At 48.1% G+C, this 16,693-nt stretch overlaps 4 protein-coding genes across 17 annotated transcripts in view; 1 reads left to right on the plus strand and 3 right to left on the minus strand.

Moving 5' to 3' along the window:
• LOC120956599 (dual specificity calcium/calmodulin-dependent 3',5'-cyclic nucleotide phosphodiesterase 1-like) overlaps positions 1-16,693 on the plus strand; it is a 267,302-nt gene that overhangs the window by 188,544 nt on the left and 62,065 nt on the right. The window lies entirely within an intron of this gene.
• LOC120956600 (maltase 2-like) overlaps positions 1,152-16,693 on the minus strand; it is a 63,561-nt gene continuing 48,019 nt past the window's right edge. Inside the window, exons 1-3 of one of the 3 annotated variants that reach the window (XM_040378223.2) lie at positions 2,667-3,241; positions 2,236-2,597; positions 1,152-2,176 (exon numbers count right to left, since the gene is read on the minus strand). In XM_040378223.2, coding sequence (XP_040234157.2) covers positions 1,222-2,176; positions 2,236-2,597; positions 2,667-3,230 — 1,881 coding nt within the window. In that variant the 5' untranslated portion in view covers positions 3,231-3,241 and the 3' untranslated portion in view covers positions 1,152-1,221. Of the gene's footprint in view, positions 2,177-2,235; positions 2,598-2,666; positions 3,242-11,745; positions 12,345-15,588; positions 15,667-15,762; positions 16,671-16,693 lie in introns of those variants that run through there. The other 2 variants (XM_049609685.1, XM_049609686.1) reach the window with 2 other exon arrangements.
• Positions 5,015-7,065, minus strand: LOC120956605 (alpha-glucosidase-like). The gene is made up of 2 exons (XM_040378224.2): positions 6,478-7,065; positions 5,015-6,409 (listed from the first exon to the last, which is right to left on the minus strand). Exons 1-2 carry the CDS (start codon positions 6,991-6,993, stop codon positions 5,111-5,113), a joined length of 1,815 nt encoding a protein of 604 aa, XP_040234158.1. The 5' UTR covers positions 6,994-7,065; the 3' UTR covers positions 5,015-5,110.
• Positions 7,454-11,641, minus strand: LOC120956603 (maltase 2-like). Its single transcript, XM_040378222.2, has 4 exons — positions 9,159-11,641; positions 8,800-9,084; positions 8,335-8,733; positions 7,454-8,256 (listed from the first exon to the last, which is right to left on the minus strand). Exons 1-4 carry the CDS (start codon positions 9,717-9,719, stop codon positions 7,597-7,599), a joined length of 1,905 nt encoding a protein of 634 aa, XP_040234156.2. The 5' UTR covers positions 9,720-11,641; the 3' UTR covers positions 7,454-7,596.

A 16,693-nucleotide genomic window follows, 5' to 3' on the forward strand; every position in this document is an offset into this window, starting at 1 on the left:
CCATCAAATGTTTTTAATCAGTTATATCGTCATTGTCCTTAAATGTTGTTACATCTCTATCATTATCTTTGATATTTGTTACTCTTTATTTTTATTTTTATTACGAACATCAATTTCTCATTTTTGTTAATTAATAACAATACTGTTCTTATTCGATTCCCAATAAGTTTGATAAGAGAAAATGACAAACGACAAGATTTTTGGCTATTCCTCTTGGTATATGAGATAGTACCAACACTACGAAACAACACAAAAAAGACACAATAGACGAAGCAAAATAAAACCATAATCAGATTAATATCAACGATAATAATGTAAAGCAGATAACATTTTCCGACTCCCTGTGCTTTTGCAAGTACTTTGCGCAAAATCGCATAATTCACCGTACGCCGTACGAGCCCTGAAGCTTCACTGCAAGAAGTAAAGACGCCAAACGTTGCACCAGAGGTACTGACCGCCCGTCGCCAAAGGACAATATGCTATTTAACGATGGCGGCTCAACTTTTCTCCGAATTACCTTCATCAATTCTGAGACGCTTTACCGACAGCCCACAGCGACGGGGAAGATTATCGCGCTCGTCTTCGGCCAAACTTTGCGCGACAGGGAACAAAAAAATCCCCCTTGCAAGAGACACAGACACACACACACCGTTCTTCTCTGCCAATCTGTCCCAACAGGGGGGAAGTGAAGAGCAAAATCTCCTTGAGCTTCAGTATCGATTTTTCACTGACGCGCCATTCGAGTTGTTCCTTTTTCTTTCCGCGAAGGGGCGCGTATGTGACAATAAATCAACTTCAGGTTAAATTTAGCTTTTCTCCCTGTGAAAGCGTCATCATGGCCATGTGTGTGTGTGTGCGGTTGTGGGACAACATTGGTAAGCTTACACTTCCACGCAAAAGGGCGCGACTGTTTACAAATAATTCAACCTTCATCAATTTGTACGCGCTCCACGAGGACGACGTCGACTGTGGTGTGACGTGTTTTCTTTTTTGCCTCGTCAGCGACACCCGTCTTTCCCGTCTAACCCGATGCCATTGTAATTAAATCGTGGAAAGCGGATTATCATTCTCCGGTTCGTGAGTGAGTGTGTGAGTTCCTTTTAGTTACAACATAATCTTTCGCGGAAAACAAAAGCAAGAAGTACGCCCTATTGTTCGGTTCTTAAGGATATTTATTATGCTCGTTAGAAGCGACGACGAAACCGACATCTACATCAGCGCCTAGAAAAGGAACGATTTCACCACGGCAAGGACGAGCAATCCAAACGCTAGCACAGCCCGTCCACCACTCGACACCGGCCCAAGCACGATGGAGTCCCACGGGCCCAGCGTAACTTCCTTTGCGGTTAGCAAATGTCCCACCTTGTGGCGCGATTCCGTACCGACCAGGTACACCTGCGTTTGGTTGCGAATTTCGTACAGATCGTTCACATCGATCGTGGTGCGCTCGCCGTAGAAGTTGATCAGCACCACCCGGTACGGATCGTCCATGCGATCCTCGTTCTCTCTCAAGTACCGCACGAACGCAAACACACCATCACCGAACGCGTGCGACTTGAACTCACCGTGCGTAAACACCCGATCCTTGCGCATCGCAACCGCATCCAGATAGAACTTGTAGTGGCTGTACTCCGCTTCCTGCTGCTTCAGCAGATTCGTTTGCCTGTAGTAAGGATGCACCGGCAGCCAGGTACGTGGTGCACGCGAAAAGCCCGCATTATACGTATCGTCCCACTGGAAGGGGACGCGCTGTGGATCACGCGATGCCCACCGGTACCCTTCGGGGCCAAGATTGCATCCCTGCGGATCCAGCGTATCCTCGTACGAAATGTCCCGATGGTCAATCATGCCGATCTCGTCCCCGTTGTACGTCACCGCCACACCGGGCAGCGTCAGCAACATCAGCTGCATACCGTCAATGCGCTCCACTCCGTACCGGCTAGCAACGCGCGGCTTATCGTGATTGCCCAGCACCCAGTTGGTGGTTTTACCGCGCGGCACATTGCCCAGCCAACGATCAATTACCCGCTTAAAGTCACGCGCATTCGAATTCTCACCCAGCTCCTCGATCATCACAAAGTTGAAGGGGAAGTGAGCGCGCTGCTGCTTACCATCGTCCGATTCGTAGAAGCGCAGCGTCATCGTCAGATTGGCGTACGCTTCCGTCATCATGATGCTGTAAGAAAAGGTCAAAAGTCACCTCACTGCAAGACACCAAGCAAACCCAACACTTACATAGCATCACTACCCTTCTGGCGAGCAAAGTCATCCAGCACGGTGCGCCAGTGCGCGATCACGTCGTACGTTTCCGGCAGATCCTTCGTGTAGATGTGGTGCGTGTAGCCGTAGCTGTTCGGATCCTCCGGATTGTTGATCGGCTCGTCGATAAAGTCCGGATGCTCGAACATGTGATTGATCGCGTCGACCCGGAATCCAGCCGCACCGCGCTCCATCCAGTACCGCAGCACATCGTCGAACTCGGCGACCACGGCCGGATTGCGATAGTTCAGATCGGGCTGGCCTTTGGCGAACTGGTGCAGATAGTACTCGCCGCGCAGCTCGCTCCACTCCCAAGCCGAGCCGTAAAACACCGATTGCTGTGGATTAAATCACATAAGAGAGGCTTCTTACCCACACCCACCAACAAAAAATGCAAGCAAGCTTACCCAATTGTTCGGTGGCATTCGCTGCCCATTCACATTCCTGGCCGGGCGCCATACGTAATAGTCCCGGTACGGTGCAATTCCCTTCTCCGAATCGATGAACCACTGGTGCTTGTTGCTCGTATGGTTCGGCACAAAGTCCAGCACTATCTTCAGCCCCAGCTTGTTCGCCTCCGCAAACAGTTGCTCCAGATCGGCGTTCGTGCCAAACAGTGGATCGACCTGCTTGAAATCCGAAACATCGTACCCAAAGTCTTCCTGCGGCGAGCTAAAGATCGGACTCAGCCACGTCGCATCGATGCCCGTGTCCTTCAGGTACTGCAGCTTCGCCGTAACGCCCCGCACATCTCCCACCCCGTCGTCGTTCGTGTCGTAGAAGGAGCGGGGATAGATCTGGTAGAACAGGGCCGTTTCCCACCACTCTTTGTCGGCGGGTTGAGCTTCCTGCGACTGCACGGTACAACCGGCGGCGACAAGCACCAGCCCGAGCAATGCTAAATTCCAACGCGCACCCATCACTGGCCACTGTCGTGAGCGTACTGTACCACACGGCCGTGTGTGGTTCATCAATCGATTGAACAATATTTATGATCTCCCCGCCCCACTCCGCCTAGGGGGGGGGGTCCCCTCCCAAGGTCCCTATCGCTTGTCAATTGGATGTAATTGGTGCGGTAAATCGTGCCACAATTGGACCGGAGACAAGGGACATTACATCAGCCCGTCCAGGGGAGTGTGTCAGCCTGGACCGCTTTTTATCACCTGGAAACATTACACAGGTATCAGGATGTTGGACAGATGCGCGATAATTCAATTATTGGGTTTGCAAACCCTACTATCTCCCTTGCTTTCTGTTTTTGTAGTGATCCCCTCGGTCGCCGTTGTTGGGCGCCGAATGTGATAGGAGTACGCGATACGGCTGATAATAAAAGTCGATTCAATTCAACGGTCCGCTGGCTCGTTTTTGAGAGACTTTTTACGACACATTTGTTGTGTTTAATTGACTCGTGATAAGCGCGAAGCACGTTCCTCGAGATAATGCATTTCGGGAATATTATAGAACGTGCGCTGTCTTCAAAATAAATGCAATGTGCGAGAAGTATGGATGCTTATCGCATGAATTTGGACTATCTTTAGATTTGCAACCAACGTTTAAAAAAACACAGTTCTTAAATTTAACTAAGAGCCTCAATAAGAGTATGCGATGGCCTACTGGGATGTCAAAAGGCTTCACTTGTGTTCGGAAATTTTGAAAGAGCATTACGGTAGGCCGTCGAAGCTTAAATGTGTGTGAACTTCCATTAGTGAAGCTTTATCGAATCTCCAAACTATCGAGTTCTGATAGCACTTTTTAGCAGGAACTCTCGATTTTTTTTTTAAAAAAAATTATAAGCCTTCTTAAGGGGTTTATTATCATATATGAAACACCTGTATGAATGATGATTCTTCTATCTTTGGTACGATTAAAAACACAAGTCAACCGATTTAATGTGAAAATTCTCTAGTCATATGATCTTGGTGATTAAAGAGAGTTGTTTGAATTTCAATCTAAAGATCACTTCATTCTAACAACTTTACACGAGCTAGCGAATCAATGAAATTTACGATCCGGTCTATTCTTGATCCTGATCCCACAGAATTTGCTAAATTTTCTATTTATTTATTAATAAAATGCTCATATATTAACATTTTCATCTCTTCTCTTCCTCTCTTTCTTACAGGTAAGCTTCATTCACCTGATGATTCCTCCACTATCTGGCATTAGACATTTCCTTGCATACCTATTAAACACTCCACCCCGTAAGTACACACCAACTTGCAAGCATTTCTCTATCTCTTTCCCTATTAATAGTGCTTCATTTAAAAACAAAAAGTTATTAAACACAATCAGGAACCAACACAGCGATCTGATAAATCAACCATCCGTCCCCCTTGTGGTCATTCCAATCTTGTTGTACCGCACCCATTAGGCTGCGTGCCATCGATCACCAAATCCCGAATTGTCTACTATCGATTGAAGCGTTAATCTTATCTCTCACCGTTCAATTTACGATATCGTATAATGACAAATTGCCCAATGGATCGGTTGTCAAGCTGTCCAATAAAGGGGATTGTTGTAAAATATTAGACACCGCAGGGGATTGGGCACCATTTGGCACCCTGCTTTTGTTGTTTTTGTTGGTAAGGCTGCAATCTATTTCGGTCTCTATCTCGACTACCCAACAATCAGTTAGTGCTGGATGTTCTGCTAAGCTTTTGATGGAAAGCTCAATAAGAATGTAGAAATAACTTAAATAAAGGATATCCTAGCTAAATCTTAAAGCAAATAAAGAAAAACACAACCCAGAATCACATAGTTTTTCATCGACACATTCGTTTCTTTATCGAATAAATTACATTACACTACGAGGTTTTGGTTCAGAAGAGAACAAAAGAAAAGGAAAAATGACTTAGAAGAGCGATCGCAGCACCGCTGCCACCAGCAGCATCACCATCGACGCACCGAGCGCACTGGCCGACGACGCGATCTCGAACACGACCGCATCGTACCGACCAAGCACGACATGGAACACCTCCGTCACCTCGTCGCCCTCCTTCATGCGAGCGTCGAGCGACGTAAGCGCCACCCGGGCCGTGTCAATGTCCTCGTGCAGCTCCTGCAGGTTCACATTCACATCGTTATCGTTCAGATTGACCACGACCGCGTACGACTGCTCGCCCTCGAGCGTGCGCGTATAGCCAAACACATTGTTCAGCAGCACCTTCGACTCGAAGTCACCGTGCATGAACGTGTGCTCCTTGCGCAGCTTGATCAGCCGCTGGTACAGCTTGAACATACTGTTGCTCGCTGCCTTCTGGGCGGCCAGATTCACCTCCCGATAGTTCGGATGTACCGGCAGCCACGTCTTCTGGGCGCTAGCTACGGTAAACCCAGCGTAAGCCGTCGCATCCCACTGGAACGGTGTGCGGACGGGGTCGCGCGTAAACTGCTGATACACGTCCGGGTTCGTGTTGGCAGCCTGCGGATCCTGCGTCTCCTCGAACGTAATGTCCCGGTTGTCCTCCATACCGATCTCCTCACCATAGTACACGACCGCAATGCCGGGCAGTGTCATCTCCAGCACGGCCAGGCTCGAGGCAAGATCGCGCCCGTACCGCGAGGCAATGCGCGGACGATCGTGATTGCCCAGCACCCAGTTCGCCCGGGCGCCGGCCGGCATCGCATTCAGCCACTCGTCAATCACCACCTTAAAGTCGTTGGCGCGCGAATCCTTCGACAGCCGGTTGATCATGGCGAAGTTGAACGGCATGTGAGCGCCCTTGCGGTTCGCATTGCCGTACCAGAGCATCGTCTGCTCGAGGTTTGCGTACGCTTCCGTCATCATCAGGCGCGTCACATTGTCTGCCGCCTTGTACTGGTCGAACACATCGCGCCAGTCGTAGATGAGATCGTAGCACTCGGGCAGGTTCTGCGTGTACTTGTGGTCGAGGTTTTCCCAGATCAGCTCACCCTTCGGATCGATCAGCTCCTCGTCACGGAACTGGGGATCCTCGTACACGTGGTTGATCGCATCGATGCGGAACCCGTCGATGCCCTTGTCCAGCCAGAAGCGGACCATGTCCGCCATCTCCTGCTTCACCTTTGGGTTGCGGTAGTTCAGATCCGGCTGCTTCTTGTCGAACTGGTGCAGATAGTACTGCGTTTGTCCGGCGGGCTGCGTCCAGGCGGGCGTATGGAACACGGATTGCTGACGGAATCAGAAACGAAAGCATTAGTACATTGGAGCATATCGGCTCAAGCGCCTTTCCAACTTACCCAATTGTTGGGCGTTCCACCGTTTACACCGTTGCGCCACACATAGTAATCCCGGTAGTCTCCCTCGTTGTTCAGCGACTTCACAAACCACTCGTGCTCGTCGCTCGTATGGTTCGGCACAAAGTCCAGAATCACCTTAATACCGAGCGTCTTTGCCTTCTGCACCATACGGTCCAAATCGGCCATAGTGCCAAAGATTGGATCCACATCGCGGAAGTCCGAAATATCGTACCCAAAGTCCGCCATCGGTGATTTAAACACCGGGCTCAGCCACACCCCAGTCACACCAAGATCGGCCAAATGTTCCAGCTTCTCCGTAATGCCGGTCAGATCGCCCACACCGTCCCCATTGCTGTCCTTGAACGATCGCGGATAGATCTGGTAAAACACGCCCGACTCCCACCAGTCCAGCTCGGCGCTGTGGTCGTGCTGCCGGCCAGCCGTTGCCGACTTGCCACTAACCGTCGCCAGCAGCGCAACGGCTGCCAGCACTAGTGCACTCACTGCAATACGCATCACTCACTCACTCGTTCTCTGCACACTCGTGCCGCTCGACACGCAATCAATGCCGTTCAGTTGTTGGGCAATCGTTTTATAGGCTCCAGCGCTGGTGCGAGGTGCCGTATCGAAATCGCGCTCGTGTGCGCTATCGAGCGAAGTGATAGGGACTGATAACCAATGGCCAATGGATGGGAGCGAGTCTTCTACGGCGAGATATGATAGCACAAAAGGGGTAAGGTGTTTCCCACCAAAAGAGAACCTAACAAAACAACAAAAACCTTTTTCTGCCAATATCTGGTAGCTTCCGTGCGCCAGGTTTTGATGGACAACGCTGGTCGGGTTATCGATATTTCGTTCATTCGTTCGCATTGAAGAGCACTTGAAGTGCACCAAACCAAGCTTACCTTGAGTCATCGTATCATCGGCATACGAGGGATGGATTTCGGAAACGGCCAATAAATAAACGTTATCAAAATCCGGTCTTCTCGCTCTCTCTCTTTCTGTATTGATTAGATCAGTTGCATGTGATTCGTACAGCATTGCTAGCGTCATTTGTAGCGTGTGATGAATTTGGCAAGTTCTTTGTCTATTTTTGTGGTGAATTTAATCTTCCTTACTTCACTTCAATCGCACCCAATTCGAGCACACCAACCCAGCAATAGCTACCACCATTAAGCTTTTGAATGCTCGTCTCCAAGCCATACCACACGAAAGCTCCAAAATTACTGTTTCATAACCATCAAGCGCCACGTTGCCGATGTCTTGCAAAGATTCGCCTACTGTGTGCGCTCCCTCGAGCGACGTAAACGCTACGCTCGCTCGTCTCGCGTGCTTGTGCACCCGGCTAACATTGAACGTCACAGCGTGCGAGTTCAGGTTCAGCACCGTCGCATACTCCTTCTCACCGAGCAGCGAACGCAGCACCGCAAACACATTGTCCGGCAGGACGAACGACTGGTACGAACCGTAGCGCAGTGTGACGGATTGTTGATGCCATGCTATTAGCTGCCGGTACAGTTGGTACATCGACCGGTTGGATGACTTTTCCTGGGCCAAATTTCGCACACCATAGTTGCGGTGCACCGGCAGCCATGGGTCCGTTTTCTTTGGTGTCTTGGAAAACCCGGCCCACTCGTTGCTGCCATCCCACTGGAACGGTGTTCTGGCCGGGTCCCGGGAATACTGCTGATACACCGTGCCGTTCGTGTTGCAGCCGAGCGGATCTTGCGTCTGCTTCCAGCTGATGGCTTCATTGTCTTCCATACCGATCTCTTCCCCCTGGAAAAGCAGTTCCTTAATTAGGCTACCACTTCTTGAACCACACATACACCCACACACACTTCAATAACCACCTACATAGTACACGAAAATCGTCCCCGGCAGGGTGAAGCAAAGCATCGCCAGTCCGGCTGCCCGCTCCCGGCCAAAGCGCGACGCAACGCGACGATAGTCCTGATTGCCCAGCACCCAGTTAGCGACACCGTTCGGGGGCAACCCGTTCAGCCACCCGTCGATTACCCGCTGGTACTGTTCCGCCCGCGAGTTGGGCGTAATTTCCCGCAGCAGACCAAAGTTTTGAGCGATGTGTGCGCCGGACCGGTTCCCGATGCCGAACCACTTGAGCGTACCGTCGAGGCTACCGGTATAGGCGGACGTTATCATAAGCTTAGTGTGGTCTTTGACACCCTCCACCTCCGCCCGCGTGTACTCATCGAACAGTGTGCGCCAATCGAACGTAAGGATGTAGTTGTCGAGCTGCAAGCGGGGAAAGCGCTATTAGACGAACGAAATCCGCATCCAACAACGCACCCAATTACGCACCAAATCTCTTGTGTGTAGGTGATTCATGTTTTCGTAGCTGAGTGAACCTTTCTGATCTATTAATGGTTCATCGCGGAGCTGCGCATCCTCGTACAGATGGTTGACCTGCATCAGCCGCAGCCCATCGACACCCCGATCCAGCCAGAACCGCATAACATCTTCCATCTCTTGCCGCACCTTCGCGTTGCGGTAGTTCAGATCCGGCTCGGTCGTGTCGAACTGATGCAGATAGTACTCGGAACCGCGCACATTCCTGCTCCAAGCCGCCCGATGGTACAGTGATTGCTGTCGACCGTAAACCGAAGCGTTGCAACAGACAACACTCACGCACCGTCAAACCGTCGCCCACTGCTACTTACCCAATTGTTTGGCACGCCGTCTTCCTTACCATCGTCCTGCTCCTTCTCCTCCTCAACGCCACCGCGCAGGATATAATAATCCCGATAAGGTTCGCTCTTCCGCACACTCTTCTGGAACCACTCGTGCTGTTCGCTCGTATGATTGGGGATAAAGTCGAGCACCACCTTCAGGCCGGCGGCATGCGCCCGCTCCAGCAGCTCCTCCAGCACGCCCATCGAACCGTACAGCGGATCAATGTCACGGTAGTCCGAAACGTCGTACCCACCGTCACGCATCGGTGAGCGAAACACAGGGCCCAGGCAAATGCCCGTCACGCCCAGCTCGATCAGATGATCGAACCGTGCCAGCAGCCCACGCAGATCGCCACTTCCATCGCCGTCGCTGTCGTGAAACGAGCGGGGCAACAGCTGATACAGGACGGCCGATTCCCACCAACCGGCGTGAACGAGTACGTCCTGTCGTGGGAGATGCACGGTCGTTCCACTGTCCGCCTGTACCTGACAGCGTGCCGGGACGGCTACCGTGCCGACCAGCACTAGCACGAGCAGTGCGAGCTTCATGTGCGTGCCCGACGGGAAGCTTTACTTTCACCTGCTGTAGGGAAATTGTACCTTTATTCTCCCGGGAATCGGGCATGCTATTTATACAACCACATTTCCCTTTTGGGGGGGAGGGGAGGGATGGTTTCGCGGTGGACGTCAAATAGTTGGAAACGTGCCAAAAGCTTATCGCCAAATTGGATGCTCTGTGACAGGTACACGTCCAATAATGTTTCGCCCGTTTTCGTGATTCCGTTCCAGAGTTGAAAACGATGGAGGTGATGGCTCGATGTGATGGGTGATTAATACTAAAGGAGGTATTAGACGTTCTATCCTCTTTGGGAGAGGTAGAAGAAGAAGAAGAAGAAAGTTGCTTCATTTAATTATTGAATTATAAATTAGCACACACCGTGCTCTCGAGGGGTACTGGAATGGATCAGCTACTGATTGATCGATGTCGATGTCTCATTAGGTTATGGCACGATGGACGTCCAGAACTTGTGATAAGAAACAAGACTTCGTTGTTCGTCGAAATAGAGCTTTTTTTCTATTCATCAGCACCTTTAGCCACTTTTTCTGGTGAAGCATCTACTGCTCAGAAGCAACCAACGTCGATTGATAGGTGACAGCTCCGGATAACAAACGTTCATCTCCACCGATTCTTCCTAGTTCTACCAAGTACATTTCCACCGCTTTGCCTGTTGCTCCATCTCATCTTCAACTTCTTCGTAATAATCTTAAATTAAATCAAGAAAGACAGGAAGAATTTATACAAGGAAGAACTATATGAATAATCGATCGTCCGCATCTCGCAAACAGAGCGTTTCTAACAGCGTTGGCTCCTGGATAAAGCTAGCCGTTTTGGACGCCTTTCAACACGATCTTACACTGTCTTCGTCAATTGTAATATTCCAATAAACCTTATTATTTCTTATCTTCCTCATACAGCTTTTCTTTCATAGTGCTTATAAAAATCTCTATTCATATTGTATGTAAATCTTGGATTGAATAACGATCCTTGAGGTTCTGTTTACGATTAATATCAAAAACAATTCCTTTACTATATAGACTATTTAAAATAAATGATTCATTCACAATTGGCATATTTAAAGGCCTTTTAATTGAATCAATTGGGTTGTTAAAATTCCGATTTAAGGTTCAATTTCCTCCGATATCAGATTAAGCCCTAGCTCACACCATATCTTATCGGACCGCCTTCATTGATTCACGTTCCCGGTGCCTGATTATTTCCCGTCACGTTCTCCAGCTTCGATCGGGCTTGGAGCGGAAGGGCACAACCTTGACATCCGCAACTGCAACAACAGGAACAACAAAACCACACCACAGTGCAAATACACCAAACTCCAACACCACCAGCTACATCCTGTAATCGCGAACGCACTAATTGTTGACAAGATGTTTTACAATCAAACACAGCTCGGGTTGCTTCTCCCACATTCATTGATTGCCCACTTCGGTGCAAATTAGCGCAAGCCACTTCAAAATAGAAACAAATAAAGAGATAGAAATATGGGAGGTCGGAGGGAACAGGGGTGTCTATAATCAATCAAAGCGATAAGACACGTTTCGGCATGACCTCTTATCGTGCGATAATTGAAGACACACTTCTGTTTCGGCACCAGTTTTGTGCGCGAGCGGAGGCATTTCGCAACAGCCAGGACAATGGTAATGCCACCCGACCAGCGGGGAACTTTCGCGAACCCGGTGGGGGCTAGCTTTTGTTTATTGAATAATCTTGGTGACATAATTCATCCTCAGGTCAGGGCTTGCGTGGCTGCCCCAGGGTGTGTAGCGGGGGATCAAATCAGTCATTGACTTTTGATTAATTAGACTTGTTTTGATAAAGCAATTACGCTAAAACGGTTTGTTTTGGCTTTGTCTTTTTCTAGACACTTCAGCAATCTCCATACCCACAAATCACAACACCACAAACACAAACTCTTCATTAAGCAAGATTATCATTGAATAATAAGGTAGAATTAATGGGTAAGGACCCATCGATGAACGCAGCCTGATTAGGACAGAAGCACGAAACCTTACAGAATACACCTGAAAAAAAGTATTAAATTGAAAATATTTGGGTTTTTACTACGATATTTTGCCTTCAAAGAAATTCATTTATTCACACAAATCACACTGCAGAACGGTATAAATTCAACTAAATTATTGTGCAATTAACCAAACACACTCAACATCACACGCAAAACACTAACAAATACGCAAACACTACTCCTCAGGGCCTACTGCGCTGCGCTGTGAAGGAAAGAAATTAACCGTAATTTGAATTGTAAGACTTCTTCGCATGAAAGTGTGCCATGACGTCGTCCTTTTCCGTGTTTGAATCTCCCTCTCCCTAGTCCTGCCAGCGCCGGGCGCACGAAAGCAGTCCGTCCTTCCCGAACCATCGTTAATGCGCCACTGTCCCTGGCGGCCGCTTGTGGATGTCATTATTTTTTTAAACTACCCCCGGCCAGTCCACTTGCCACGCTTTGCCATGGTGCCCGCAGCCCGTAGTAGCTGGAACCGAGCGCAATTATGATAGACGCAATTACTGCAGCGTCCTTTACCGCACTCCAGACGCTGGCTGCCGTTGGGTGCCGCTCCCCATCGAGGTTTCGCTGTGCTCTATGATGAGGTATGGCAATAGGAGAGGGAGAAAGATGGAGAAAGAAAGAAGGAAAGAGAGAGAAAGGAAAGAGAAATTTAAAACCAGCACAACAAAACACGAATATGTAAAAACAAAATGGAAGGCAAGCGTAATCCCGCTGTGAAGTGGCAGGTTCTTCCACTCACACAACAGAAAGGAACGAAAAGATAGCATTTTATTGTCCTTTTACATAGTTCTAAACAACTCACAGAAACGACACACACACACTGAGCAGCAGAATGAATGTGTGCACAAAGCAATGCCCCATAAAATGATGGATGATAAGGGCACGCGCTAGCAAAGTGACCCTGAACAGTGTGAACCCCGCTACCGAAATCCCCCAAACTCGGCACCATTTGCAAAGAAAGTGAAGCTTCACTTTTTAATTAAAGCACACCCTTTGCTTCGCCCTTCGAGTTGTCCCCGTTGTGATCCACCGGATACCCATCCAGATGTGTCCTTTGCATACAACACGTGTTAGTGTCTCTGTCTCAGGTGTATGACCCTGAGTAAGTGGGCACCGAGACCGACGGTGTCTTGTTTCAACCGGCAGGCAAATTGGAAAACGGGCACCACCAGCATACACCATGGTCGGTGTGCTTGGTCACTGTGAAAAGAACAACGGTGTGGCGGGATTTCTCTTTTTTAAATAGCCAAGCAAGCACTTGAAACTTCCCTAGATTAACGAGAAGAAAGAAGAGATCCCTCGGTTCCGTCTAGTAGCGGGCAGGATCGGGGGGACAGTAATGAAAATGTCATGCTTTATATATTTTTCCAGCCCACTACGGGTCATGGCGCCGCTGCTCGTTTCTTGTATAGGATTTCTTCGGAGCTTTGTTCTAACGTTTTGAAAAAAAAAGTTTGGTTCCAGCCGTGCCTAGCAACAGCTGCAGAATGAAATGGTCCAATTAATACGATCATTAATTTTTGTTGAGTGAGATTAATGAAGCACCGCGACGCGGTTCGAGCTTGCCTTACGGCATATGGAATAATTGGATGTAGTGTATGCGATTGGATTTTTCAAGATGCGGTACCGGTCAGCTGCGAGAAAAGTGATTTTGAGCTGTAAAATTAGCGAAACCATTTGAATAAGTAATCTGAGGTTTGACATGCTGAACGATATAGCTATTCGTTGAAATGGCCATAACTATTCGTAATGTAAATAATCATAATTGCTCGAATTAACACACACTCTGTGGATTTTGAACAACGAGACTTGACTGTCAATTGCTTTGGTTTTAATGTTTTACAAGGTTCAATGTTTTGAAATAAATAGTTAATTCGGCCTAGTTACAGGGTTATGCAAATAAGTTTCAAAGATCCGCCAAAAACAAAGGTTTTGAAACCCAATCAAAATTAGGTACTTATGACTTATACCTCGTAAGAGACCTTAAACCAAAACTACACCCATACTGGTCCTGACATCAATACATCACCTTTTCTGATTCAAGAAGTGTACATAACCTAATGACCTAATGACCTGTCCTGGAACCTATCATGAACCCATAACGGTACTGAAACTGATACAGGCCTTGGAACCTTTCATGAACCCATACCTGCAATGGACCGTAGCATAAACTCACACCTGCCCTAGAACCTATCCTGAATCCATACCGGTCCTGGTACCTATCTAGAACCCATATTAATCCTGGAACCGATCATGAACCCATACCGATCCTGGAACCGATCATGAGCCTATACTGATCCAGAAATAGTTCTCGATTTAGTGTATTTTCTGGGTTCGGGTCTGGAACACTTACAATTCTAGTTGCTGTCGACAAACCATACCCGATGATAAATGGTTTAGGTGTTTCTTAAGCGAATAAGAAATAATTTAGGAACTCGGTGCAGGAATTAGCGTAGTAATTAGCGTAGTAAATTTATTAGAAATTGTATGTATTATGCATTAGAACTGTTATGCCAATTTTTTATATTCATTTTTCATTTCTTCTTCTTCTTTGGCTCAACAACCGATGTCGGTCAAGGCCTGCCTGTACCCACTTGTGGGCTTGGCTTTCAGTGACTAATTGATTCCCCCCATAGCAGGATAGTCAGTCCTACGTATGGCGGCGCGGTCTATTTGGGGATTGAACCCATGACGGGCATGTTGTTAAGTACGAGTTGACGACTGTACTACGAGACTGGCTATTTTTCATTTATGTTTTTTTTTTTAATTTATGACAACTATAAGAGGCAGATGACAACACTTGTAACTCCGTCAAAGTTTGATATGATCAAGTAATAACACAGTAATACTCAGTTCAAATTACTTTTTTAAAGTTCTTAACATTCAACATTACATATAATATAAGACACGATGCAGAAAAGGTTTCCTCTAACTAACCAAATAATGCAACTGTTTACAATAAAAATCTTGTTTTAATTATCACTTATGCCTACCATTTGCATTCAACTAACACAATAATAAGCTAGTATTTATATTTTAAATATTACATTCCATTACGTGACTGTTCGGATATGTCCAATTTCGACTAAATAACTGCGTTTTACCTGTAGTGCATGAGAACCTCTCTAAAACAAAACCATCCCACAGCTCTATGAACTTTTAATTTCCTAATGGTACATGCAGACCTGCCCGCAGCACTTACCAACGCAAACCAAACCAAACCAACACATCAAGCTTTCTAACTGAACCATTTCAAAGGTCAACATAAACTCATAATTTTAAACTCAATTTTTGCTATTGAAAAGTCACGAACGAGTTACCCCTTGAGCGTAAAGGAAAATGCAGACCAGCATAGAGAGAGAGAGAGGCAGAGAGAGGCAGAGAGGAGAAACATGGTTTGAATCGGAAACTTTTCTAATTCTAACACTGTTACTGTTTTGTTTAGCCAAAATGTTCACCTTTATGCTCTCGCCAACACTGCCACTGGCTTGTGTGTATGTGTGTGTGTATACAGTTTTGTTTTTATTTTTCAAACAAATTCAATAAAACTTTGCTACCTGCAGGGTACAATGTAATCAACCGAACACGGCAACCGACTGCGTGGAAATTTAATTAGGAGTGTGTGATTTTTAAATGTAATCGCAAAACTTCATTAGCCGAAGGGCCAAACCATTTTAACCACGTATGGCTGAGCACAACGTACAAAAATAACAAGGTGTACATTACTTCGATGTCTGTGTATTTCATGTTCGCTTTTCTCACACTCTGTAACGGACAACATAGTAACATTACGCGGCAGCTAATCTATGATTTACCTGGACAGCAGTGGCACGCTTCGCAAGACCAGTCCATCGTATCCTCCCACGATCAGCTTGTCCGCTTGAACGATATCTCTAAAGGAAATGGAAATAATCGAAACAGAAAACACATTCAGAATGTTTAAATATTGAACTCCCCATTCACCACGAAACGGCGCCCTTGCTACTTACCCCACCCGATAATTTGACGCGGAACCACTCGAAGCGACCGTAAGCTCGGCCGAAAGCTTCGGAAACACCGCCACCAAATCCACCGTACGCTCACCCGCAACCAAATTGATCACCACCACGAACGTGTCAGCCTCCGCCAGCTCACGCACGTACACCACAACACTGCTCGAGTACGGCACGAGCTGAATCGAACCCTTCCGGAACGTTTCGAGAGCACGCAGCGCCACCAGCGCCTGGTACGTTTTGTAATGGCTCCGCTCAGCATGCCGCTGGGCAGCCAAATTCAACTCGCGATAGTTCGGATGCACCGGCAACCAAGTCGTTGGGCCGCTCGAGAAGCCCGCATTCGCCGTACCGTCCCACTGGAACGGCGTTCTTTCCGGATCGCGTGAAAACACGATGAATGCATCACTGGCACCAGTGACGGAATCGCCACCATCACTGCTGATCGCATCCGGATTGTCCACCATGCCAATTTCCTCCCCATAGTACGTGACGGCAATGCCCGGCAGCGTCAGGAGCAGCGTGTGGATCGCATCGATCCGCTCCGCCCCGTACCGGGTGCCGACGCGCGGCTGATCGTGATTGCCCAGCACCCAGTTGGCGGTGGCCCCCACCCGCGGCATGTACGTGAGCCACTTCTGTATCGTGTACACAAAGTCCTGCGCACTCGAGTCACGGTTCAGGTCGGTGATGAGCAGAAAGTTGAAGGGCATGTGTGAACCTCCAGCGGCTTGCGGTTGACCGTCCGGCTGGTCGCCGTCGTCCTCCTCCGCGTGGTAGTACTTCATGGTGAAGGTAATGTTGGCGTACGCTTCGGTCATTATGATGCGAGCGTCGCCTCCATGCTCGCGGCTCCAGTCGTCCAGCAGCGCTCGCCACTGGTACACCATATCGTAGTCTTCGAGCTGGAAGTAGTGCAAGAAACATT

This window comes from Anopheles coluzzii, chromosome 3, assembly GCF_943734685.1.
Source record: "Anopheles coluzzii chromosome 3, AcolN3, whole genome shotgun sequence".
NCBI lineage: Eukaryota > Metazoa > Arthropoda > Insecta > Diptera > Culicidae > Anopheles > Anopheles coluzzii.